Raw genomic sequence first — 27,214 nt, 5'->3', positions numbered from 1 at the left:
AGGAACCGTGACGGAAGCAGGAAACTTTTTTTTTTTTTTGGAACCCGCTTTTGTCCTGGATTGGCCGCTGCTTGTCACACGGCCTGGAGATGGGACCGAATTGGAGCGCATTAGAGCGCCTGTTCACGGTGACAGGTCTCCGCAGGGGTGTCCCCCGCTCCCCCAAGCTGCAGACTTTGGCCGCAGGTCCGGAAAGGGATGTAGAGGATACCGAGGCACTGGACGACCCCGAGGACGTGCAAACACACCCAGGAGGTGGGTGATGGGGTTGGTGGTTTCTCAATGCGCTTTCACCCTGTGTGTACAGCCCGCAGCACCCCTGGACTGTTGTCGCTCAGACACCCCCAACCCCACCCTCATGTCTGGGGACAGACCCGAAGAGATCGGGGATGGGGAAACGAGAAGCAGTGTCCGGTCGCGGGTCCAGAAGGCTCACAGTGAAAACCACTTCGGAAAGGCGCGCGCTTGCCAGGGTGCCAGTAACTTGTAACAGGAATGGGAAGCGAAGGGTTCTTCGGAGAGGGAGTGATAGGAACGGGTACTTGGAGGAAGGAGTGAGGAGCCCTTCCTAATCATCTTAAGGGGGTGGGGGCGAGGGCGAGCTCCACCTTCTCTGTGAAGGATCCGAAGGCCAGAGGGCACTAGGAACCAAGACTTCAGCAAGCTTTGGGGCGGGACCAAAGCTAACGAAACAGAAGACCAACTTGTCCGGTGAGCAAGTTCACTCGGAAATGTCGGGCCCTTTCCAAAGTTACCCTCATTTAGCATCTTATCAGTAGTCGGTTCAGAATTTGAGCATTTTAATTGTGGTTGTATTTCGGGAAATTGTCCTGCCAGCACAGGTATTGGCTTTCAGCGCTCCCAGAGAAAGCCTGGGTAGGTAGCCACGGTGGTGAAGTGCCCTTACTTCTGGGGAACGCAAGGCACGCCCAGGGACTGTGTCTGGTTCCAAGCCTCTATCCCTTCACCCACATGGTCACTGTGGAGATGACCATCTGGCCTGACTTTGGAGTTCCCAAGCAGAAGAACGGCAGCAGCGGCCCAGGGAAAGCAGCCTGGGAGAAGCTGTGCAAGTGACACCCATCGTTCACACTGTAGAAGGACACCTCCCCAGCCTGGAAGTCCAGGAAGATGCCCATGTGGCTGGGAGGCTCAGTGAGTGTGATGGGAGTGGAGTCGGGTAACAGGGACAAGTGCTTCTTCCCCTTGGACAGCTGCACTACCCAGAACCCATTTTCCGGGGATTTGGGCACCCTGTCCTTTCTGCTCACGTTGTCCCTGCACACGCCTAAGGCCCAGAGTGCATCCCCTGTAAGATTCATGCCCACTTCCCAGTAGTGCCTTCCAGAGGAAAAGCTCTTCTGTCCCACAGCGCAGGGGTAGGCCACGAACCGGTCCTTGCTGAAGGGGGTGCTGTCCTCAGGTGGTGGGCTCAGGTACCGCCTTTGGCGGCTCTCGTACAGGAGGAGATAGGGGTATGCAGAGCTGGGGTCTGGCACCACATCTTCTACAGAGGGTCCAGGTGGACAGAGAAAAATAGGGGTCATTCAAGGTCAAAGGTGGGAAGGCCAGAACCCTCAAAATAGGCGGGGGTGAGGCATGGTGGCCAAATGGCTCTTTTCCATACCCACTCAAAATCCTCCCCTCCACCAGTTCCAGCTGAGAATTGGGGTTACCTAAGGGTTCCACACTCCAAATCCCCGTGGGCATTGATGACGGTGAGGCACTGGGGATAACTGGGGAAAGCTTAATTCAGCAAATGGTCAGACTTGGAAAGACGTTAAGTACAGTTTAAGGCACTAATCTCCAGTTGGTGACTCTGATCCTGCGTGGCATCCGGGTAAGGTGGAGCAGTGTCCAGGGAACTGGGACTCGCGATTGGAGACCTGGGTGTCTGCTTACCTTGGAAACTTTTGAGCACTTCTATCTGCCCTGGAACTCGGCACACGGTCTTGATGGCCACGGGGAGGGCCATCTCTGGATACTGCACACAGAGGCTCTCCTTCCTCCAAGGAACACAGGCTCATGTGCTCTCTGGCTCTCCGTGTGGCCCTCCCTCACCCACCTCCACCACGACCCCTACTGAGAGCCACAAGGTACCTGGCCAAGGTGTCCTTCACGTCCTGCAAACAACGGGGAGGAGGGTTAAGAGCTGGTCCCGCTGGTTACCGCTAAGCTACCTCTGTTGCCCACTGCTTTGGGACATGTCCCCTTCCGGACAGCCCCTTCCCAGATAGCAGGTTCATACGCTCCCTGGATCTTCTTCCCTTTCCTTCCATTTGGCAGGTGCTAACCATCTCCTCACTGCACGGTCACAAGCCTGGGGTCAGCAGAGAGTAGGTGGCAAGTTCTGGGAAACCTGCACCACTTACCTTTGCAGTAGTGGGGACAGACCACAGGGTCCCTGCTAAGCAAGCACTCTACCACTGAGCCACCCCCCACCCGGCTCTTTACCCAATACCTCCTTTGAGGCAACTAAGCCATGGATCAGTCGTCCTTGTATGTACCATGCCTTTGTATGTGCGTGTGTATATATTATGATGCCGTTTGCGAGTCTGGCATAGGAAGATGCTAACAGAACAGCACCACCCTAACAATAGAGTAAGTCTGTGCTCCCCGTCCATCCAAGCGACCCCAGCAGGTCACCTGCAGAGAGCTTCGCTTGAAGGAGGCTGCTCAGGCATCTCCATGGCACAAATAAATTGTCAGCTTCTCTGCTCCTGTGCGTCGGAGCCATTGTTAACTGTTACTCGTGCATGACCACAACCCATGGAACATGTAACCCAGGCTACACCCACAACCCATGCCCCCACAGTAGCTTTGACAGCCGAGACAGTTACTGGTGATAACACACAGATACCGTGAACTAAGGGCTGGTTCACACCCTGGGTGGATTTTATCTGAGAATCCTCAGAAGAACATGCAGTTTAAAACCTAAGAATTCTTTGCTTTCTGGATTTTTTTTTTTCCCTTCAGTATTTTCAGATTGAGCGTAAGTGAAGCCATTCAGGATGTCAAGCTGTGGATAGAGGGCAGAGTCCTGAGTTTTCCTTCTTTGGACTCAAGCAGCTGCAGATCCAGTTAGGGTGCATACAGCAATGGGGCGAAGAATGAGGGCAGGGAGCACAGTGGGCACGGTTTGAGGAGGGAGAGCCTAGGGCCCCTGGAGAGTTTCTAGAAACCCAGAATCTACAAACACCATTAACATTCTTGCCTGGGAAATCCATGCATTTATAGTGTTCCCCAGTGGTTCCCTGCCTTGTCTGGATGTGGTGTGCTCCCAGCAGAATCAGGTTAGAATTTAATTGCTAGCGTCGCAGTGTTGAGCAGTCACAGTGTGGGCCCTTAGGAGGTGAGGAGGCCACAGGTCCCTCGGGGTAAACGGAGGTGAGAGGGGGTGAAGAAGTCAGCCTGCCTCATTCACGCTGGCAGATGCTGGCTGACTTTTGTCATGAGGCCTTCACCAGAGGAGAGCAGTTGGCAGTACCATGCTCTTGGGCTTCCAGAGCTCTGGGCTAAAATAAGCCTCGTTTTTAAAAAAATGCATTTTATTGTCTCTCCCTCAGTGTGTGTGTGTGTGTGTGTGTGTATGTATGTGTGTGTGTGTGTGTGTGTGATCTGTGTATCTACTGGTGATCACTGTGAGATGTTTGCTGTCCAGCACTGAGATGGGATGGGTAGGTGGCCCTCAGCCCAGCCCAGCCCCGTCCTGTGTGTCAGGCTGCATGCGTTCTGCAAGCCCCTGGGCTGAGCTCACATCCTCAGACCATGCCCCACCTCATGGTGCATCCACAGGTTTGTGGCAGCACAGAGAAGATCCCAGGGATTCTCAGCACCCTCTGGCCTCACCTGCAGCATCTGGAGGGGCTCCTGCTGGCTCTGCTCCTCCAGCTGCAACAGGAGCAGGTCCAGAGAGCTGCTTTGGTGATCCAGGAAGGCCTTGCTGTCCTGCAGCCTCCCTAAGGTCTCCTCTTCCTCCTTCTTCAGGACGTGGAGAAGCCTCCGTTCCTCTTCCACCAGGAATAGGACCACCTTCTGGAACTCCTCCAGGATGCGCTCTCTGCGCTCCTTCACTTTCTCCTGTGGGAGTGGGATGTGCCCAGACAGGATGGCTTTCCTTCAAGGTTGCCATACAGCAGTTCTGGACAGTTGGTGACCTAGAACTCTTGGTCAAAGTTGGAAACCAGGACCTTTGACAGAGATCCCCATGCCATCTGTTGTTACACCCTAACAGATCAGACCCTGAGTGGCAGAATTCACACATTCAAATGTCTGTGTGTCCTAGAGTGGGGGGTTCAGAACATGCCACCTCAAGGAAGGACACAGGCATGAATCATAAAAAGGACAGCGGGCTCCTAATGACCAGGCTAAAAGTCAGACTGGAGTTATCTCTATCCCTAAAGCTGACCAAAACTCCTAAGAAATCAGAATTTCACCGGCAAGAGCTAAACTTTCCAACCAGCCCTTCCCTCCCTCCTTGCTTTCCTCTCTCCTACCCCCACAGTGTGTGTGTGTGTGTTATGTACTTGTCTTCCTTTTTTTTTTTTTTTTTTTTTTTTCTGAGACAGGCTCTTCCCAGATAGCCCTGGGTGGCCTAGAACTGGCTCTATATTCCAGGCTGACCTTGAAACAACAGATCTTGCTTTTGCCTCCTTGAGTTCTGGGGTCACACACATGTGCACCAACAAGCCAACCCCCTGAATAGGCCATTTCTAGTAACAGGAGGAAGTCACTTGCCCAGCAGTACCACAAGATAAAGGACTGTCAACCAACTGGTCCCACTTCACACAGAAGATAGCTTTGGAATGGAATGGCCCATCTGCAGCCCTTCTCAGATGCAAAGGTGCAGCCCACATTTGTTTTATGGGAAATTTGCCTGGTTCTAGAAGAAATAGAGCTATTTAAGATCTGAACTAATTTTTAAAAAAAACCTTTAAAAGAGACTGGAGAGATGGTTTAGCAGTTAAAGGCACTGCCTGCTCTTCTAGAGGACCAGGGTTTGATTTCCAGCACCCATATAGGCTCACCCATCTTTAAGTCCTGTCCTGGGGGTCCGATGCCCTCTTCTGGCCTTGTCTGGTACTGCACGCACATTTTTCATAAACACACACAGGCAAAATGAATTTAAAAATTATCCAAAATAGCTAGGTGTAGAGGTGCTATAGTCATAACTAGCTGGGAGGCTGAGGCAGGAGGAGTTTAAGGCTAACTTGAATAATTATGAAGACCCTGTCTACAAACAAAACCTTTTAAATGTGTTGTAATTTGTCCTCTGACCAACTTCATTTGTTCTAGCAGGTTCCATCACCTGAGATTCATTTTTCGTTTGAGGACCATCCTCACTATTATTAAAATCATCTTTTTAAATCCTGCTTACCAGTCTTGTGTAAACTTAATTCCAGGTCAGACACCAAACCTTCAGAGTCCAGGAACCCCTTTCCTCCCTGAAGCCTCCCACCCTGAAAGGGCCCTTCCTGTCATGGGATGAGGGTGGATATGGAGACACAGGATGGAGGACAGCTATTGGGCACCCACCTGCCATTGAGTTAAGGTCTCTTCCCCCTTGGCTTGCAGCGTCTCCGTCTTCGTCATCTCCTCCCGAAGATACTTTATGTCTTCCTCCAACTTCGTCTGGATACACAAACACAGGCCTCAGGTAAGTGGATCCCATCTCTGCTTATGTCTGGACTGTGTGGTCTTTCAGGCTGCACTGAGACCCTCTAACAGGAGCTCAGGGAACCAGACAGTCCCCATCCCCAAAGAGCCTCAGCCTCCCAGATAGCTATAACTATAGCCATGCACTTCTGCACCTGGCTAGTTCGGATAATTTTTTAAAATTCATTTTGCCTGCATGTGTTTCCGGAAAAAAAAAAATGTGCATGCAGTTCCAGGCAAGGCCAGAAGAGGGCGCTGGAACTCCTGGAGCGGGACTTAAAGATGGGCGAGCCACTTGGGTGCCGGGAATCAAAACAAAATGAAAATCAGAGCACTTTGGCAGCGAGGTGTTCAGCACACAACACGCACGAACAAGTGACCTTCAGTCAGGAAGTAAAACTGGATGACTGAAGGTTCCAGCTTCCCACTCCAGTGGCCATGCCAGGCTGTGGGCCCCGAGTTAGCTCATGAGACGTTCAGAAAAGGAGTCTTTATTGATCTGGGTTTTGGAGCTTAGATCATTGTAATATACACTATATTCGTAAATTGTCTATGCTGTTTGAACTCACTGAGCAGCTGGCTTTGGAAGCAGGGTAGCCCTGCATCTATTTTACACATGTTTGTCTCGAAATGTCCTTGAAAGCCCCTTGTCCTGGGATTGGCTGGCCCCCTAACTGTGATAAGTAGGGGAAAAAAAACAACAACAAGCAAACCGCAAAATAGCCCAAGAATAAATATGTGTCCTTGAGAACAACTAGAAGACAAGGCATTTTCCAGAAGTTAGGGCTGTTGATCCTGTGATAGGAAAAATGCATCATGGGAAACATCCGTGGAGAGAAAGCTCAGCTAAAACAAATAAAACTCCAGCTGACTGCCTCAACTGCCCGGTCAACTCTGCTGACGTTTCTAAGTCCCTGATTTGGCAATGTTGTCCTTTGCTCCTTTGATCAGGCTCCTCCCTCAGTCGTCTCCAGCCCAAGTTGTCAGCTTGCTGTTGTGAGCTCACTGGATGAAGTCTTGCGTTTCTCTACTGCTTCTATCTGCTACTCATTGTCTTTACTTTTGCTTACTATACACCTAATTACATCACTCACTAATAAACGTGCTACCCTAGACCCTCCTTGGGAACAGGCAGATCTGTCATACACCTATTTTGCCCTGGGGGCAAAGGACACTTCCTTCATGTTGCTTGGCCTCCAAGCATGCACGTGCATATTTCTCTCTCTCTCTCTCTCTCTCTCTCTCTCTCTCTCTCTCTCTCTCTCTCTCACACACACACACACACACACACACACAGCAGTGCTCTTTTTATGAACTGAAAGTCTACATTCCTCACACCTTGAGTAGAGGCCAACTTGACAGATCCCCCAGCCCCAAGCGTTGATCACTAGCCCCTGATCATTCTTCCCCAGTGCTGGCCAAGGCTCCTCCTGGACAGGAGGCCCCTGATCTTGCATTCACCTTATACTCCCTTGCAGCCTCGTCCACAGGCATCACGCTGTGCACCCGGTGCTCCTGGGCCTCCCTGCAGACTACACAAATAGGGCTCTGGTCATCCTGGCAGAACAGCTTGAGGGGCTCTTGGTGTGTCAGGCACAAGTCTTGCTTCTGCAGCCCAGGGTGCTGGCGGGCCATCTCTGCCACCTTTGTCAGGAGGCGGTTGGGCCTCAGGTTCCTCTGAGGGGACATCTCCCTGCACTCGGGGCAGGGGAAGCAGCCCTTCTGCTTCTTCTTCCCCTTCTTGCACTTCCCTTTCTCCCAGCTCATCTGGATGCATTTTCTGCAGAAGTTGTGGCCACAGGTAGTCATCACAGGATCGATGAAGTAGTCGAGGCAGATGGAACATGTGGCCTCTTCTTGCAGCCTTCTGGCAAGTTCCACAGCATCCATGGCTCCTGGGGAGAAACAAGGGGAGGTTTCCACTGTAACCCCCTGGCAGGCAGAAGCACACAACTGGCGCCCCATGTCTGCCTCCTCTGTTGCTCCTTCATGGATGAGGACAAACGCTGGTGTCCAAATGTGGCATACAAAGACACTCTGAACAAATGCTAGCCAGACCCCTGAACCTTGGCTGCTACGTGTGAACTTGGTCCCTAGGTCAGCTTAGCCACAAGCTCCTTCCCATGCCTTCTGGGACTCCCCAGCTGTTGTGCATCTGCAGTCAAGTCCCACCTCAGCCCTAGGGCCACACTCCCACCCCAAAAGGCTGCCACAGAGTCAAGTGCCAGAGTACTGATGTTAGCAAACCCCTGGTAAAGCAAAGGGACTTATAAAGGAAGGGCGATCCTTTCTGTTAGGGTGCAACGCAGAAATGACAACACAAGACACACAGACAGAGGGGCTCCGTGCAGACACATGGACACACGAACACATGCACGCACAAACACAGGGGCTGCGTGTAGACATGTAGACACGTGGGCATACACACTTGCACACGGGTAAACATGTTTGTAACTACACACGAACACGTCTACACAGAAAACGTGCAAGCACACTTCCACAGTGACAAGCACAGGCATGTGAACATACACAAGAAAGGATCCAGGAATAAGACTATAAAAATGTAGATTCCAGAAATAGGAGTGTAAAAATAAAGAGATATAAAGTTGTGAGCCTAGGAGAATGAGAACAGACTCTCAGCAGCTTCCTCAGCAGCTTAAGGGTTAACTACTAACAGCGGGTTACTTCACTTTACAACCCAGAGCTCTGCACACTGAAAGCTGGCCTACGGATATGAGCTGAGTCAACTTTTAGGAAATAGATCTATGACCTCTGGGTTACGCATTATCCCTGCTATGTGAAACTGGCAGCCTCAAAGGGAAGACACAGGGCTTCAGTAAGCACTATCTGGAAGTGCCCAGGAAGACAATAGGCAAAGCACAAACATTAGTTTAACTGAAAAATGAAGATTGTAAAGTAAGGTAACCTATATCTGAGTTTTACCTTGAGATTATGTGAGAAGTTTTTTACTATCTTCTAAGTTCCCAGCCTAAGAACCAATTATTCTAATTTATTAACCCTCTGATATTACTAGCAGTCCCTTTTCCTGACTAATTGCTAAAGACATCTGTTTTCTTGCAATTAGTGACTTTCACTGTAATTTCCTCTGAAACATATTTCAGGATAGCTGCCTAGTTACCCTTGACTAACCCACGGTTGGGGCAAGATCATAAAAATTCCTTTGTTCAGCCCTAATGCTTGGTGTCCCTACTATAAAAAGTGGGTCCAGAAACCGGCTGTTTGCCACAGCCTAACAAACACCATCTCTGGCTGTGGTCTCAGCTAGCTGAGTGTGCCCCGTGTTGTTGTTATTATTATTATTATTATTAATTTTTAAGTTTGCTTCTGGTTTTCCTGGAATCTGGTTTCTGGAATAAAGTTTACTTTTGGTTTATTAGACTTTGGTGGTCTATCCCCATCTTTGTGTGACCCCCCTGAACCCAACAACACTCACACACACACACGTTCATAAACACATGTACAATGCATTGGCTCCCTGGAGTCCTCCTACCCCAGGCAGTGGAGACCCTGAGCTGCCCCCATCCTCCTTCCCAAACTCCCTATTGAAAGTTCGGAAATGAAGCTGACCCAATGCTTCCTTCCTGTCCCCTCTTCTCAATCTTTAAAGTCAAGGCATTTTCGGACATTCCTGAGTGGTTGCCACGTTAGTTTCATCTGAACTTTCTGGGAGCACAGCACATGGCATTAGCTCCTCCTGAACCTCAAGAGCCCTGAGGGGTGCACCGCTGATCACCTGGTCAGAACGGGAGGGAGGGCCAAAGGGGCAAGGGGACCTCGAAGCTCTTGGTTACCTAAAGTCCTTTGTCAATGAGGGCTCATCTAGGAGACCTATGCGGTCAGAGTGATTCACGGTTGAAGCCTACAGTTCGAAGTGTAACCTTTGATGGGGACAGGATGGCTGGCTGAGACGGAAGAGCTCTGCGAACTAGTAGTATAGGAGGGGCCCCTAGAGCTCGGCTCAGGGGGTGCTAGGGAGTTCTCTGGGTGGTGAGTACTCACAGGGAAGGAGTCTTGCACAAGGCAGGTGCGCCGCGTGGGGAGAAAGGCTGAGTTTGCCCCTTAGGACTAGGAGAGGCCAGGGGCTAGGGCAGAGGGGCTTTGTGACGTCAACGCACGCAAGCGGGTTCCCTAGCGTAAGACCCGCGGGGGCAGGGCTGAGACGGCTGCCACGCAAAGGATGGAGGTGGAGCCTCACTGGTGAGGGGTGGGACCAGCGAGAAAGGGGCGGGGACAGACCAATGGATGGCAGAAGATGAGGGGTGGGGTTCATCGTTCCGATGGGGCCTTGGTGACCTGGTTGGTCCTGTAGGGAAGGTATGGGATTTGCAGGGATGGAGGCCAAGAAAATAGAAAAGGGAAGGTTTAAAAGTTGGGGCTGAAAGCCAGGCTGTGATAGCACATGCCTTTAATCCTGTCACTCGGGAGGTTAGAGGCAGGTGGACCTCCGAGTTTGAGGTCAGCCTGGTCTACAGGCCTATAGGAATTCCAGAACAGCTGGGGCAGGCTACACAGAGAAACCCTGTCTCAAAAAGCCAAGAAAAAAATAAAGCGGGGGGGCGGGGGGAGAAAGAGGATAAGTAGTTGGGGCTGGGTCGTTAAGGACAGGGCCTGGCCTGGGGTCCTTGGACTCGCCAACCCTAGCTCTCCTACTTTGTCAGCTCCTAGACCAGGGAGGAAGGAAGCAGCTGTCCTGGTAGACGGCAGGGAAGATCACTGCCAGCATTTGCAGGATTTTGTCTGTGAGATTGTCCGGCTTGTGTAGCACTGGCTGTACTGAAAACCTTGGCAGGCTCCTGCCTCAGCTTCTCCGTTCTCCAGGTGGGAACCGCCAAATGGGTTCTCGGGGTGACTTTGATGTAGTGGCCCAGCATGCTCGGAATCTCAGTCTAACTGAGAAACTGGCGGGAAAGATAAAGCTGAGGCTGGGGTTATCAGGGTAAAGGGAAAAGAAAGAGACAGGGGTCCCTGGATGGCTAAGCAGCGCCAGGATGTCATCCCCATGGCTAGACAGCCTGGCTCTCTGTGGAGATGGTGGCTATAGGTGTAGATCACTGGCTTTCCCAGAGCTGGCTGGGCTGGAATGTACCCTGGACAATCTCCTCCCTGGCAGGTGTGTACAGCAGTCAGCGGGAAAGCAGCAGACTCTTGGAGAGTAGGAGTGGGTGTGGGGTGCTGAGCCCTGCCTTCTGATGGCTTTAGGTGCCTCATGTCCACCAGCGAGCGGATTCTGGATCCTGAACCTGCTCACATTTGGAAAAAGGAACCACAGAATTGTAAGGGAAGTAATTTTTTTTAAACCAAGCAAACAGATGTCAGCACTAATGAACACACCCTCCCACCCCATCACCCTCCCACCCCATCACCCTCCCCACATCTACTACCTAGACAGCATCTTGCTGATCTTGCTAACTACTCAAGTTCCCGATTGAGAGATTTTTCTTGCAGAGCAGAATGTTTTCATCTGTGGGCAAACCTCTGGGTTTTTGTTTGCACTGTAGGCATTTATAGCTTATTATTTATTTGTGTATGGGAGAGTGCCATGGGTACACATGTGGTAGTCATTAAAAAAAAAGCTAGCAGAAATTGATTCTCTCCTTCCATGTGCATTCTGGGGGTCAAACTCGGGTCACATCAGGCTGGCAACAACCCCCTTTACCTGCGGAGCCACCTTGCCAGTCCAGCACTGCCAGGATAAACAACAGTTACCCCTGCTGGGAATAGCCCCCCCCTTCTAGCTGTTGCCAAGGGCAACACTGTTTTAATGCCCTTGGTTGTTTGCTGTCCTCCTTTCTCCCTGTCACAGGATTCGGGGCTAGCCTGTGACACGGGACACTTGAAGAGAGTCAGCTTTCAACAAATAGAAACAACACACGATAACTTACCAGTATAATCTGTATTATACACTACCCCGTGAGTGCTTGTTATAATTATGTTGGAATGTCCTCTAAAATGCCATGCCTTGCCACCACAGTGTGGCACTATTAAGAAGTGGTAGAGGCAAGGGTGTTAGGATGCCTGGGTGTGTCCACGAAGGGCGTTAGAATGGTAGACATTCTCTGTCTCGTCTTTTTGCCCTCGAGGTGAACATCATTACCTCCAGTCAGTCATGTTCCTGATGATGGGGACAGCATGAGCCCCAAAGCAATAGCCAGCCACGCTGAAACCTCTAACTCATGATCCAAAATAAACCTCCCTCCTTTGAAGGCGATCACCTCAGGCATTCTGTCATTGGGACACAAACTGGGCAACAACAGGTGTGCTTTTGCTTTTAAATTTTATTTTTATTTTTAATCATGTGTATGTGTGTGGGTTCCTGCAAACTCGGGGCTGGCAGTGAAATGAACCCCAGAGGCAAGAAAGAAACCCAGTTCAGCAAAAACTTAGCTGGGCTGGTTCAGACTTCTGGAGTCTGATCTCCAAGTGGTTCATTTTTGACATATTTAAGCACAGCATAACTCTGGAAAAAAGTTTCCTTGTAACGATTATCACAATAAAGCTTAAGACATGTGTATATTGCGACTCCTTTGCATAGCACATGTCTTTTGCCAAATGCCTCTTTTATAAGAATGGGTTCTGTTGACTGAGAAACTTGACTGGGATGAGGGTCTAGGGAGGAAGGGTTTTTAATAAGCATAATAGTAAAGCTCTTTTGCAAAGTATATGGAACCTCTTTCATAAGAATGGGTTCTATTGGCTGAGAAACAAGGCTCAAGAGTTTTGGGGGTTGGGGTGAAGCCTGGATCTACAGAATAACAAAGATTACTGGGCTACAAACAACATCCATTCCCAGCCTTCTGGGTGAAACAGGTATAAATCTCTTCCACTGAAGAGGAGAGCATGCATGCTTAACAATTCTGATTTTTCTATTGCTATCTGTGTGCAAGGGGACCTCATGTCCTTCTACATTGTATGTGGGTCTGTATATGAGAGAGCATTGCCCATGGAGGCCAGAAGTGTAGAGACCCTGGAGCTGGAGTTACAGGTCCTTGTGGGCTGCCCCACGATATGAGTGCTGGGAACTGAACTTGGGTCCTCTGCAAGAGCAGCAAGCGCTCTTAACCAGCTCAACATAAATGGTCTGTAAATAAAATACAAAGTCCTAATGACCTGTTCCCTATCTAAGAGTTGGGCAGCCCAGGGGAAAGGACCACCCAGGGCCAGCAACTCCTAGATGCCAGTGCCGCCTAAAATACAGAAAAGGGTAGGCTGAGTTCACCTTTGAAGTAGAAAAGGCTCTTAGAAGAGACAGACACACTGAACACTCTGAATCAAGAGAGGGAGAGGGGCTAGAAGAAAAGGCAGAAATTGCTGAGGTTGTCTTGGTACAGCACAGGATACACCAGGTCAAGAGGACACACTCAGGGGCCAACCTGCATGGCACCGTTCATTTGCAAGCACGTGGAATTTTCCCTCTGGAGTCTTTTCTGCATTATTAACTTACAGGAGGTTGGAGGAAAGAACATTAGACTTCAGCATTCTCTAGATGATGCTGTGCCCCTCAAGCAAGCGACAGAACTGATTTGAGTCTATTTCCACACATCTGATCGGGATAGGACACTTTACAAAATGGGGTCTCGGGAACATGGTCCCCAGTGACTGGCTGATCTAAGGTCAGTCCAGCACCTCAGATCCGAGCTGGTGATCATCTGTCTTTCTCTGCAGGACTATTTCCCCTGTGACCAATAGTTCCAGAGTCTCATAATTCCCACTATACTTACAGGTACAGCAAGAGTACATAGCTTCTCTTGTTTCGAATTCCAGAAGACCTTCTCTGTGCTCTGCGAAGGAAAGAAAACAAAAGTATTCCTTTTGTTGTTGTTGTTGAGGAGATGTGGTAGTTAGGGTCTAAGCCCAGAACTTTGCCAGCTAGGCAAGTGTTCTACTGTGATTCCTGCAGAATCCTGCAGCTGGTTTGATTCCAGAGTCCTAACACCTAGCTTTGATTTGCCTTTTGTGACCTGAACCTACCGTTTGGAGTATGTAAATCTCATCTGAGAGTTCCCTAAGGGTTCAAAGCCTATGCAAAACCTGGTCATAGGAGGACTCAGCAAACTGAGACGTCCTGGGACTTTGGGAATTTGTGTTGACATTGTCTCTAAGGGGAGCTTAAATAAGAGGTTTTGGTATACAGAAATTGACTCGCTAAAGGTGTGACTTGTATAACAATGAAAACAGTCCTTTGCTGAGCTACAGTGAGCAGTTCACCAGAGCTGACTCCTCCACCCCCCTCGCCCCGCCTCGCCCCGCCTCGCCCCGCCCCGCCCCGCCCCGCAGCTAGAAAGGCTAAAGAGCAATCATCCTTAGCGTGCCTCTGTGTCTTCTTTCCTCGGATCCGTGGGAACCCACACCTGATACTACCATCAAGTAACACCAGCTGTGCTCATGCTAGGGGCCTGTTTAGGAGATTAAGTCATAGACATTTTTTTAAAAAATTGTTCTTATTGAACTATATATTTTTCTCTGCTCCCTTCCTCCCCTCCTTTTCTACCCTCTCCCATGGTCCCCATGCTCCTAATTTACTCAGGAGATCTTGCATAGGCATTTAAAAAAAAAAAAAAGGTGAGGTTTTGCTATGCATTCCAGCCTGGCCTGAAGCTTGTGGTCTTCCCATCTCAGTGTCTCAGGTGCTGAGACTACGGGCGTGCTGCACCGCCGCTGGCAATGCTGAATTTCTTTCTGTCTGAAAGGTTCTGGAGGGCTGTGTCTTTAAGGCTGCTCTCTCCTTGACTTGCAAGTCTTCTCTAGGTCCTCATGAGGTCCCTTGTGTGTGTCCGTGTCCTCATCTCTTCTTACAAAGACACCTCTCACCCTGGCCTCAGATCATCCCACCACACTAGGTGGTGCTTGGTTATCTATTTAACAAAGCCATTAATGGGTGATTTCACTATGTAAAAGAGGTAAAGTTTTATTTTTTAGTTTTATAATAGATTTATTTTTAAAGGGTAAAGCACTCAATTTAAATATAAGTCCAACAGAACCGCTGTCAGTCAGCCATGATGCAATCAGGTTTGTTTGTTTTTTTTTTAAATTAACCTCAGTCATATATTCAGGCTCCCCCAGGCCTCCACTATGCAGTTCAATTTAGGTTCCTTCCTGTTTGATTTCTGAGCAGGCTGATTATTCTCTATGCCTGTCATCCCTGGTACACCATTAGCTCTTTGCATTATTCAGAAGCCTGTTACACAGTACTGGACACATGAGAAATCGGGGCTAGTGACATCCAGAGAATAAAATCCCAGGGCAAAACATTCTCTTGAACTTCTAAACTAGAGGATCCTATTGCTTACCACTTAGGGTGGGTCAACAGCTATTGGCTAAACTTCCCTACCCTAAGTGGAGAGTCAGAGTCTAACACAGGATCCTCTGGATTGATGTGGGATTTCCCTCTGTATGCTGTAATTACCATTAATGAATAAAGAAACTGCTTTGAACCTATAGCAAAGCATATAGGGGAAGAGCTAGGTGGGGAAAACTAAACAGAATGCTGGGAGAAAGGAGGTGGAGACAGAGAGAAGCCATGTAACCCCATCGGAGCCAGACGGAACTTTACCCAGTAAGCCACAGCCACATAGTAATACACAGATTACTAGAAATGGGTTAAATTAAAATGTAAGAGCTGGCTGATAAGAAATTAGAGCTAATAGGCCAAGCAGTGATTTAATTAATATAGTTTCTGTATGATTATTTTGGGGCTGAGCAGCCAGGAACTAACTAGCGGCTTCCTTACTACACTGGATGTGTCCCTGGAAACTTTTTCCTTAACTGCCCTAGCAGACGGGCAAAGTTAACACAGACTAGAATTAATAAAACACACAGCTCCCTGTGCTTTCCATCATAGGAGAAAGATTTCTAATGCGCAGGAGTAGCCAGCAGCCTTTTTAAACCAGGTGAGTTATCCAAAGCACAAGATCTGCTGGGCTCCTAGTAATGGGCAGTTAACACAACCGGCGAGTGGTGTTAGTACCCAAGAGCACACCAGGCCAACACTATGGTTGTGGCAGTGGGCTTGCCACCTGCGGGGCTCCTTTTACTAGGCAGGACCAGTCACAACTGCCAACCTTGAGGCTACTGCCTCGTAAGCGAAGGCCTAGTTCAATAGGAACGGAAGTGCAGACCAAACAGCTTAACGGGTAAAGGTCCGCGGCTAAGCCTATGGACTGGGCTACTCAGTCAACTTGTCCCGACCTCCAATGAGATCCAATCTAGGTTACAACCACTTTTTCAGGTTTTGTGGGTGGCTCTGAAAAGAGCCTTTGGGTGGGTGGTGGTGCAAGGATCAGGAGCCTGTGGGGTCTAGGCCCGCTCTCCGCGGATGCGCCGAGCCAGCTGGATGTCCTTCGGCATGATGGTCACCCGCTTGGCGTGGATGGCGCACAGGTTGGTGTCCTCGAAGAGCCCTACGAGGTAGGACTCGCAGGCCTCCTGCAGAGCCATCACGGCTGAGCTCTGAAAGCGCAGGTCGGTCTTGAAGTCCTGGGCGATCTCGCGCACCAAGCGCTGGAACGGCAGCTTGCGGATCAGCAGCTCGGTGGACTTCTGGTAGCGGCGGATCTCGCGGAGCGCTACCGTGCCCGGGTGGTAGCGGTGCGGCTTCTTCACGCCGCCAGTGGCCGGTGCACTCTTGCGTGCCACTTTCGTGGCTAACTGCTTGCGTGGAGCCTTGCCTCCCGTCGACTTCCGCGCCGTCTGCTTGGTACGAGCCATCCCTCCGAAACCTTCCTTCGCTGCTCCTCAAGAGCACAAAGTGGCCTGCGGGCACGGCTTTTATAGACCCCGCTGCGTTCCTATTGGCTGCCCACCAGCATGATTGAATACTGAGCTCTGATTGGTCTATGGGGCGTTCCACTCTACAGCCTTTCCTTTAAATTCTCTCCTGGTGCCGCTAGAGTTGTTAGAGGCACGTCTTTGGGTAGCACGGCAGCGGGGATTGTAGAAAAGTTTAAGTCATTTTCTCAGCGGTTTTTTTGTTTTGTTTTGTTTTTAACAACCCTGCCTCAACTGCCAAGTCTCAACCTGTAATTTTGCGTGCTTCCTTTTTCTGGCAACTAGGTAAATTTTCCCAAGTTCTGGGTTATTAGAAAAGTAGTCGAGGTCTGGAGGTGGTTCAGCAGTTAAGTGAACTATCTGTTCTTTCAGAGGGCCGCGGTTCAGTACCCAGCACCCACATGATGGTCACATCCACTTGTAACTCATCTCGAGGGATCCAACACCACCTTCTGCTGGCACCAGGCAGTCAAGTGGTACACAACATACGTGCAAGCAAAACGCCCGTAAACACACAAAAATATCTTTATAGTAAAATATTAAAAATTTTTGTTTTGGCTTTTGAGACAGGTTTTCTTTGTAACTTTGGAGTCTGTCCTGGAACTAGCTCTCGTAGACCAGGCTGGTCCCCAAATCACAGAGATCCGCCTGCCTCTGCCTCCCGAGTGCTGGGATTAAAGGTGTGCGCCACCACCGCCCAGCCTAAAAAATATTTTTATATTAAAATATTTTAAAAGATTTAAAATTAAAAAATTTTATTTAAAAGTATTTTAAATTAAAACTATTCTAACATTACAAATATTTTAGCATTAAAATATTTTAAAATTAAAAGTACTTTAAAGTAAAAAAATATTTTAAAATTAAAAGAATTATTTTAAAAATCTAAAAATGCCCCTGCAGTGTCCTTGCTGGCCCATGACAAAGTCTTGACACAAGCACCACAGGTTCCCAACTTGGCTACACCAACAATTAGCTGAACTTGTAGCTCTCACCGATCAATCTCAACAAATGTGGTCTTTTGTTTGGTTTGTACTCCTGCCCCAACTTTGGACCAGCTTCTTTCTTCCCTTAAGGACCCTTGCGGTGGTTTGAATATGAACAACCCTCACAGGCTCACACATTTAAATACTTCCTCTCCAGCGTGTTAGGAAGGAGTAGGAGGCGTGGTCTTTAGAGGAGGTGTTTTTGGTGGAGTTGCGCTTTCAGGTTTCCTAAGCCCTCCCTAGGTTTGTTCGACCTCCTGCCTGCCTATTTGGGTGTAAGAAAGCAAGCTCTCTTCAGCAAGCGCTACTTCAGCAGCCCCCTACTGGCCTGTCTACCGGCCGCTGTGCTTCCCACCACGCTGATCAAGGACTCACCCTCTGCATCTGTAAGCAAGTCCCCAACGCAATGCTTCCTTTTGTACTCTGTCTTGGTCCTAATGTTCCTTAGAGCAATAGAGGGATTACTAAGACAACTTTTTAGAACAGGCCCGTGGAAGATCGCCTGTCCTTTAGACATCCTTCATCCCACTGTCTCAGGAAAGCCCCTTCTACCTGCCCCACACTCTCCCAGAACCAGAAACAGCTTTTAAGATCTCAGTGGTTCTTCTCCAGCTATTTCACACAGTCTCCGACTTTCACTCAAGACGATCACAGGAAAGCTGGGCATGTTGACACCTACTTGTAGTCCTGTACTTGGGAGGTAAAGGTAGTCAAATCGGGAAGCCATCCTTGCCCACATAGCTCACATGTAAAGGTTCCTGTAGCTCTGATTCCCTTGTTTGGGAAGTGTGATACTGGGGTTTTTGTTGGTGAGCTACCTATTTTTTTCCATAATGAGAAATGACTAATTCTTACTTTCAGAGTTTACCGTTTATAACTGTCTAGTACCAGCAAGAATAATGTTATGTTTTAGTAATGTTAGAGAAGTTTTATTCATTTTAAGAGATTTATTGATTGATTTGTGTGTGTGTCTGCGTAGGTTTAAGTGCACCATTTTGTGAGCCACTTGAAGAGGGGCAGGAACTAAACCTGGGTCCTTTAGAACAATAAGGGCCATTAACCAATGAGCTACTCTTATGGTGAAATACGTTTAATTGGAGCTGGTTTGCAGATACAAAAGTTTAGCCTGTTAGTGTCATGGTGGGAGGCAGGCAGACATGGTGCTGGAGATGTAGCTGAGAGTTCTACATCCAGATCCACAGTCAGCAGGAAGAGAGACACTGGGACTGGCTTGAGCGTTTGAAACCTCAAAGCCCACCTCCAGTGACACACTTCCAACAAGGCCACAGGTCCTAATCCTTTCAAATAATCCCACTCTCCATGAGCCTATGGGGACCATTTTTATTCAAACCACCACACTGTCAAATATGGTGAGTTGTGCTTACAAAGTTCCTTGTGTTAAAAGATCACTGTCCTTCGAATATCCTGGCGTCATTGTGGCATCAGGAAGCTATGGTTTGTGTCTGTGCTCTGAGTGGATGACGTGCTATGTCTGCCTTAGACAGTGGAACTGATCCTATTTAAATATACCTTAATGCCTGTCAGATGTCAGATTTTCTTACACCATGATTTGAACGTAATCCATAAGATAGGTCTTGTGCTAATGAACTTTCCAACACAATGCAGTGTCTATATCTGCACCCCGGAGGGTTTAATGGTGGGATGTGGCTCATGCTTAGTAGAGCAGGGCTGGGTCAAAGGTCACACGACGCATGCCCCAAAGTCTGCACCCAGTCATCAGCAACGGGAAAGCTACCAGAAAACGGTGTACCTCATCTTAGTCTGCTGGGAGCCGATGGGAGAAAACTGGATCCTACGGAGCTTAATGGGGTGATCGATTGGACTGCGAAGAAGCTTTTTATTTGAATCTTAACAGAACTCGGGGAAATGTTCATAAATTTTTTGCAGACTTTTTTGTTTATTTTGCTTTTCGAGATAGGGTTTCTTCTCTGTGTAGCTTTGGAGCCTGAACTGGAACTTGCACTGTAGACCAGGCTGACCTTAAACTCACAGCCTCTGTCTCCCAAGTGCTGGGATTAAAGGCGTGTGCTACCACCAGTACCCTGCTTTATTTATTTTATTTTTTTTGCAAGGGGAGTGGGGATGGGGTGGGGGAGGGTTGTTGAGACAGGGTTTCTCTGTGTAGCCCTGGCTGTTCTGGAACTAGCTCTGTAAACCAGGCTGTCCTCGAACTCAGAGATGCACCTGCCTCTGCCTCTGAGTTCTGGGATGAAAGGCGTGCGCCAGCACCGCCTGGCTTGGATGCAAAGACTATTTTAAAAGATACGAATGGCCAGTGGGTCCTGAGCACAGGAGTTTCTATCCTGTAGTGTCACTTGGCACTCCCTCCTGGTGTGTGAGATTCTTCACCTTGGGGGCATTCCACGAATCCTGTGTCCAGCAGCTCTCTTACTGCACAGCCATGATAAAAGTGTGCACAACTCTTAGGGCACAAAGGTTATGATCTGAAGTGGATGTAACCAGCTAAGCCTGGCCAGACCTGTCTCCTCAAATTTCTCTTGGTCTCTCTGTGGAGCGGATACTCCAATGAAACTTGGGGTGTGTGTGCGTGGGGGGTTGTGATCATCAAAAAGGTAGGTTGAGAATGTCTGTGTGGCTGGTTCCTGCGGCACGCAACTCTGCCAGCAGAGAAGACGACCACAACAGGATTCTTCTTGGAACGTACTTTATTGGAGCGCAGAAGACTGAAGATAAGATGGAGGCGAAAAGACCATGAGCCCGACCACGCGGGGAATATAAAGGCACCTGGTCTGCCTATGATGTGTCATTGCTTGATTGGCTTGGCCCACACTGATGCGATCGCGTGAGCAAGACGTGTGAGCAATTGATAGGTGGAATTCAAACCACTCTTGGGCCAGTAGCGAGCGTGCGCAGAAGTTGTTTACCACTAGGGACAACTAGCAAATGGCGGCAACGGGCTTAGTGCCAGACCCTGAGAACATGACAGCTGACAGCGCTGTGGCGCGCAGAGCGCCTGGCGCGCTACAGGTTCCAAGGCAGAAAGGCACAGGAAAGTTAGAGGATATTCCTAGGTTCTGTGACCTGCCTTGAGAAAGAGAGATTCCAGTCTCTGTGGCCTACCTACAGAAGGGAAAGGATTAGATTAAAAAAAATACAAAGCAAAAAGGAGAGTGTGAGTGGGCACAGGGAGGGACAAGGGGAAGGAGGGTTTCCTTTCTGAGGCCTAAAGGACCCCATAAAAGATTATTTCTATAGTTCTGAATCTGACCAAAAATTGCTTCAAGGGGCTGGAGAGGTGGCTCAGCCATTAAGAACACTGGTTGCTCTTCCAGAGGTCCTGAGTTCAATTCCCAGCAACCATATGGAGTCTCATACCCTCCCCTCAGCCATAGTGAGATCTGGTGCCCTCTTCTGGCCTGCAGGCAGACATACAGGCAGAACACTACATATAATCAATCAATCAATCAATCAATCAATCAATCAATCTTTTTTTTTTGGATTTTTCGAGACAGGGTTTCTCCATAGCTTTTTGGTTCCTGTCCTGGAACTAGCTCTTGTAGACCAGGCTGGCCTTGAACTCACAGAGATCCGCCTGCCTCTGCCTCCCAAGTGCTGGAATTAAAGGCATGCGCCACCACCGCCCGGCCCAATCTTTTTTTTTTTTAAGTTGCTTCAAGAATCAAGGAAAAAGGCCAAGTACCTTAATAGAACATATGCTTAGGGTTTTTGTTGCTTAATTTAAAAAGGGGGGCTCTAGGAGTTATAAACCGGGTCTATGGGCTAAAACAAAATACATAGTAAATTTTAGTTACACATATATATGATCACAAGCTATGAAATTATATAGACTGGGCAATATATAACATCAGAGACTCATTTCTCACAGTTCTGAGAGCTGGAAAGACAAAGCCAAGACCCAGGCAGGTGGATTCGATGTCTGGTGGTGGCCATGGATAGCGGCTTCTCGCAGCCTTTATTTGAAGAGTGAGAACCTTTACCTCGAGCCCTTTCTTGAGGACTCTCGCTCGACTAACACCTGCTAAAGGCCCCACTGTTGACCGCTCTCACACTGGTGATGATGTTTCAGTGTGTAACTCTGGGGACACGTGCAGACCACAGCAGTAACTTTTGCCCTCTAAGCCAAGTAGCTAAAAAAGAAAACCTAACCTATCTGGTTAAAGAAAACAGAATACTTTATTCTGTCAGTAGCAATGGAATATGGCTGGGCGGTGGTGGCGCACGCCTTTAATCCCAGCCCTTGGGAGGCAGAGGCAGGTGGATCTCTGTGTGTTTAAGGCCAGTCAGGGCTACATAGTGAAACACTATTTTAAAAAATGGAGGGGAGAAATAGAAAAAAAAATAAATGAGGAAAAAGTAAATTAATGTTACTTGCTGGGAAAATGGATAGAACTCAAGATCATTGTGTTAAGTCAAATAAGCCAGATCCAGAAAGGAAAGCAGTGCGTGGATTCTCTAGCATGTGGAAGCTAGACATATTTAAAAAGGGTGTGAAAATGGGAGGGGGTATTTATGAAAAGGAAGGTGACCAGAGGGGGGGGGGAGGGGAGAGATGGTGTGTGTAACTATGAACAAACATTATATACATGTATAAAATTATCAAAATGAAAACCATTACTATGCACAATTAATATACGCTAATAAATCTAAAATATACGGAAGAAAGAAATGATTCAAAGATCTAAGGATAGCAGGGCATGGTAGTTCATGTTACATTTGCAGCACTTGGGCTGAATCAGGATAACAATTTTGAGGGTCACTTAGGCTACGTTGAAAAGACCCTTTTTCGAACAAAATAAAACACAGCTGGATCTGAAAAAATAAAAAAGATTTCTTGAGGCAAATACTTTCACGGATGGGCTAGACTCAAGGGTCTTCCACAGGACACTACGTCACACGTCACAATCTGGGCAACAAGAAATAATGAAAATGGTTATTTAGACCAAGTCAGAGTATGGAAAAGGTAGCCCACATAGTTCCAGTCGCGAGTCGAGAAAAAGAAATCAAACTGTGTTGCATTTTTACGGATTTGGTACAAAAAAAAAAAAAAGGAAAGCACTGATCATCATCCTGTTTTGTTTGTAAATATGTATGTGTAGTCTAAACACAGCCGCAAGCGAATACCGCTAAGGGAAGCAGAAGCCGGGTGTTCAGGGATGCGACCGCGGGGAGGCGCTGCATCATCCCGAGGAAGGGGACGCGGGTCGTCCGTGGGTGGCGCCTGGAACCGGGACACCACTCTCTGGTACACATAGTGATGTGAGGAAAATGGCTTCACTTTCAGAAAGAACAAACCGTTTCTCTTGCCTCTGGGAATACACGTCCTTGTGAGACACGCTATTTGAAATCCTGAGGGAGCCAGGGATGAGCCGTGGCAGAGACCGGGAGGCGGCGGAGCATCCGCCCTGGCGGCCGCATCTCAAGCAGCCGAAGAGAGCAGTCAGAGCTTTCCGACTGACCAATCGGAAACGCCCTTGAGCAAGGCCAGGTTCCGGAGCCGAAGCGTGCAAAGAGCACCGCTTCTCCAGCACCCAAAGCCAAGGTGCCCACCAGAGGCCGCCGGAAACCTTCCCTGAGCCCCGGCGCTCACACTCCTACACTCCTGCGCCCCAGACCTCCCGAAGGCCGAACTCTGTGCAATCGTCACCGGGGTGGTTACCAAGCTGTGCGCTGCACCCACGAGTCCCACAGCCTTAATCTTAAATCTGTTTTGCAATTCCAACAAGTCTAAACTGAGCTTCCCAGAGAGAAGTCGCACCATGCAAGGCTGCATGCAACTGCAGAGCAGCGTCTTAATATCTGGCAAAGAACTTCTTTCTAGGGCCCGTAGTTTCCTTTTCCTGTCAAATTTCTCCCAATCAGAACCCGAGCTGCACTATTGGCATTGTGGGAAAGGATCAAATGGAGGTTTAGCTTGTAGTATTAAGGGTGGAAGGTGGGGATGAAGGTGGAACATGGGGGCGGGAGCTCAGCTGTGGGACTCCACTGTCCCCTCAGCTCTATTCTGCTTGCTGTGGGAGCTCAATTTCTTTCCTTCTCTACATCACTGACCAGACGGGGAAGAAGTCCTTTGTTTTAAATTAACTTTATCAAATACATGTTCAACATTATGTGCAGGGCATACTTAACACAAATGTGCCTCTCTGCCCCTCTCTATGTCACTGTCAGCTAGTCGAGGGTAGTGAGGTGGTGAGCTGGCCACAACACTGCAGAGTTTATCTCCTAGTCAGGAATAGGGTGATATAAAGGACTATAAGCTTATGAGAGTCCTGGAAGGAAGAGGACGCATTTTTTTTTTAAACGACAGCTATCATAACAGGAATGAGGCAACACCTCTCAGTTGTTTGATTATTTAGTGGCTGTAGCGATGTCAAAGATCATGAGTATCTTTACAGAAATCCCTATTAGGGTCCTTTGCCTAGTTAAAATTTGAGTTGTTAAAAGTGAATCGTACAGCTTTGCTATTTTGGGTATTATTCTCTGATCAAATGTATGGCTACAAAATAATTGTTCCAGCTGGGCGGTGGGGGCGCACACCTTTAATCCCAGCACTCGGGAGGCAGAGGCAGGCGGATCTCTGTGAGTTCGTGGCCAGCCTGGTCTACAAGAGCTAGTTCCAGGACAGGCTCCAAAGCTACAGAGAAACCCTGTTTCGAAAAAACCAAAATAAAATAAAATAAAAATAAAAAATAAATAATTGTTCCTCATTCTGTAGGTTGCATTTTAATTTAATTGAGTCAATTATCTAATTTCTGTCTGCATATTTTTATCATAGCAACTCACGCATACACAGAACACAAAACAGGTATATTTTGTCTGTTTTTTTGAATTGAATCACCAGGGTGAGGACCAACTCGTGTGATCTTGACACCAGTGAGGGTGAGCTGCCATTGGCAGTTAGGAGGTGGGACTGTCCAGCAGGTGCTGTAGGCATGCAGCTTGGGGAAGAGGTGGGGGCTTGTGGAAGTCATGGTTTGGGTGATAACACAGAAAAGGGGGACCCTCCTTGTATCAGCCTACACCTGTGATGTGCAACACAGATGCCTGCGATCCCTCCCTGCCTCCTGAACCCAGGGCTTTGCAGCTCATCACATTAGGGAGAAATTGTTGCTTACACAGCCCGAGTGCAACTGGCCTGGCGCTTGTGTGAATCCCAGGTCATGGCTGGAGGGACAGTATGAAAACCTGCAGCCTCTGCAGTCCTTGGGTTAAGCCACTAACCCCCTAGAGAAACTTTGCTGACTCTCCAGCTGACCTTTCCTGGCGCTCCAGCTCCTCTCTCTCTCTCTCTCTCTCTCTCTCTCTCTCTCTCTCTCTCTCTCTCTCGTCATCATCATCATCTCTTCTGCACATGTAGAGAGCTTTACGAGAATGATTCTTGATCAACCCAGCACAACTACTTACCCTATACTATGTCACATTATGTACTAGAAGTTATGTTGGCATAATTTAAAGTACTGGGGTTCCTTTGACCAATCCCCCTGTAGACAACAAGGGATACTGTAATGTCCTCTAGGTTCATCCACATGATAACAAATGAAATGCTGCTTTTCAAACCTATGTAGTATTTAATCCGTGTATATGTCATTTTTTTTTTCAAGACAGGATTTCTCTGTGTAGCTTAGGAGCCTGTCCTGGAATTTGCTCTGTAGACCAGGCTGGCCTTGAACTCACAGAAATCTGCCTACCTCTGCTGGGATTAAAGGCGTGCGCCACCACTGCCCGGTGTATATACCTCATTCTGAAGATATATTTGCTCCTCCATAGACATTTAGGTTAGTCCCATGTCTTAGCTGTTGACAGCGCCACAAAGAGCATAGCAGTACATATGTCTCTTCCACATACTCATTTCATTTCCTTTGGATAGACGCCCAGGAGTTGGAGAGATGGATCATATACTAGGTCTATTTTTAATTTTTTGATGTGGGAGATTATTGGACATGTGGATGAGCCTGCAAAGAAATGGTCCCACAGAGCAGAGACCGAATGTGGGAGGCAGGGCTGGAGGAAAGACGTACACCTAGAAGAGGAACTAGGATGCTGGGGAGCCGGGTGGAGCGCTCCCACACCCTGCAAACAATGTCTGGAGCTCTTTCTAGGGCTGGCTCCAGCTGTATGCTTCTGGAACCCTCTATCTCTTTTTCTTGTCTTCAATAAACAGCAGTGCCTAGGGACACATGGAGAGTGGCTAAAATCATTCTACTACAGGCTTGTGGGTCAGGAAAAGACCTCCATGCTCCCACACAACACGCATGTGGGCCAGACCTGCCAAGGCGAACTGCCAAGGCCAGTCCAGAGGGGCTGCGGTATCAGGATGTCCATACCTGCTCTTCCACATGGTCTCTGATGGCAGCTCGGGTACCTGAGTTCAACCTCCTTCTACCTGAGCTGGGTCAGTGTTGCTCTAGAAAGCAAGCACAGGAACACATTGGTCTTCCTTCTGGCCCCCGCCCCAGTTCTAGGCTTCCATCTCTCCCTCTCCTCCTCTGTGTGTGTGCATGCACACATGCGCGTGTATGAATGTATATATGTGTATGAGTGCAGGCAAACATGCGCCTCCTGTGTGGAGGTCTGAGGACCATCTCAGGTATTGTTCTCAGGTTCCACCTTGAGGCAGGGCTCTTTGTTAGCTGCTGTGTATAGCAGGCTAGCTGGCCTGGGAGATCTAGGGATTTTCCTATCTTCCTTAGAAGCACTGGAATTATGGCCAAGTGCTAACCTGGCCCTGTGCTGCCTGGGACCTGGGAATTCATTCTTGCATGGAAAGCTCTTTACTCTTCCCATCTCGCTAGTCCTTCTCTGTCCATTTGGTACACACTCCGAGTTTCTTCAAATTTAGGTGAGATTTACAAGATGATGAACCACTTTCATGTGAGCAGTTGAGGGACATCTATTTCTTTTGTTGTGGCCATCACCTGAGTCTTCTTCCACAACCTCACGAGGAAGTTCTGTTCCCTCCCCTTCCAGCTCCTGTGCCTATTGTCGGAACATGCCTGTTCTGGACACTGAGGTCCAGTCATGTGCATGAATCAGCGCTTCATTCCCTTCTGTTGCCTAGCACTCCGTTATGAGGACAAACCCGTCTTGCGGATCTGTTCATCACCTGATGGATATTTGGGCTCCTCTTTTAGCTTGTATAAATGATACCATTGCTGCATCTGTGTAGCTTCTGCTAGATATCTATTTTTATTTTATTGGGCATATACCCTAGCATGGCCATGTGGTGTTGAATCCAGTGAACATTCTCTTTTCAAGGCAGCTGCTGCTGGTACTTTACATTTCTGGAAATGGTAATTCAGAGGACTAGATTTCCGTCCAACTTTCTGTAATATTGTAGAGACATCCAGAATCTGAGCTTTCTTGGTATTCACTGGCCACGTAACCCTGAGCAGTAGACAAGCCACATCTTTATGTTTTTCCTAATGGAAAATTAAATATTCCTTTTGGATGTTGGTTGTCATTTGACAGGAAGCCTTGGAGGTAGATGAGAAGCCAATCCAGTACATCTTCCTCCACAATGCTTCCATGACACCTAAATAGTAACATCCAACTCCTAAGTTTAACTGCCACTCAAGAGATTAAGAAACTACAATGATCTATGATACACACAAACTAAAGCTAGAACTGAAGATTCTCAGTAAAAACATAAGGGGAAGATCTCAAGGTCCAACCCTTGGGTGTTGGTTTACTAAAACCACCCACCAGCAGACTGTACAATCTATATGCAGTTTTTTGTCTATTGTGTGGTTGAGACTCACAGTTGAATACATTGCTTATTCTTGGGCAAACAG

General features: G+C 48.4%; 2 protein-coding genes and 1 long non-coding RNA gene across 3 annotated transcripts; 1 reads left to right on the top strand and 2 right to left on the bottom strand.

Moving 5' to 3' along the window:
* The first annotated feature begins 132 nt into the window (after positions 1-132).
* On the top strand, positions 133-8,983 carry LOC130878176 (uncharacterized). The gene is made up of 3 exons (XR_009057431.1): positions 133-255; positions 5,575-5,656; positions 7,442-8,983. It is a non-coding gene; the product is annotated as an uncharacterized LOC130878176 (long non-coding RNA).
* On the bottom strand, positions 957-7,545 carry Trim17 (tripartite motif containing 17). Its single transcript, XM_057775991.1, has 6 exons — positions 7,117-7,545; positions 5,536-5,631; positions 3,850-4,080; positions 2,101-2,123; positions 1,903-2,006; positions 957-1,507 (listed from the first exon to the last, which is right to left on the bottom strand). Exons 1-6 carry the CDS (start codon positions 7,543-7,545, stop codon positions 957-959), a joined length of 1,434 nt encoding a protein of 477 aa, XP_057631974.1.
* Positions 8,984-15,969: 6,986 nt separating the features above from the next.
* H3-4 (H3.4 histone, cluster member) lies at positions 15,970-16,380 on the bottom strand. Its single transcript, XM_057775992.1, has one exon. The coding sequence runs from the start codon at positions 16,378-16,380 to the stop codon at positions 15,970-15,972; it is 411 nt and encodes a 136-aa protein (XP_057631975.1).
* Between the last annotated feature and the right edge of the window lie 10,834 nt (positions 16,381-27,214).

Source organism: Chionomys nivalis, chromosome 7, assembly GCF_950005125.1.
Source record: "Chionomys nivalis chromosome 7, mChiNiv1.1, whole genome shotgun sequence".
NCBI classification, from domain to species: domain Eukaryota; kingdom Metazoa; phylum Chordata; class Mammalia; order Rodentia; family Cricetidae; genus Chionomys; species Chionomys nivalis.
This window is presented reverse-complemented; position numbering and strand designations above follow the sequence as displayed.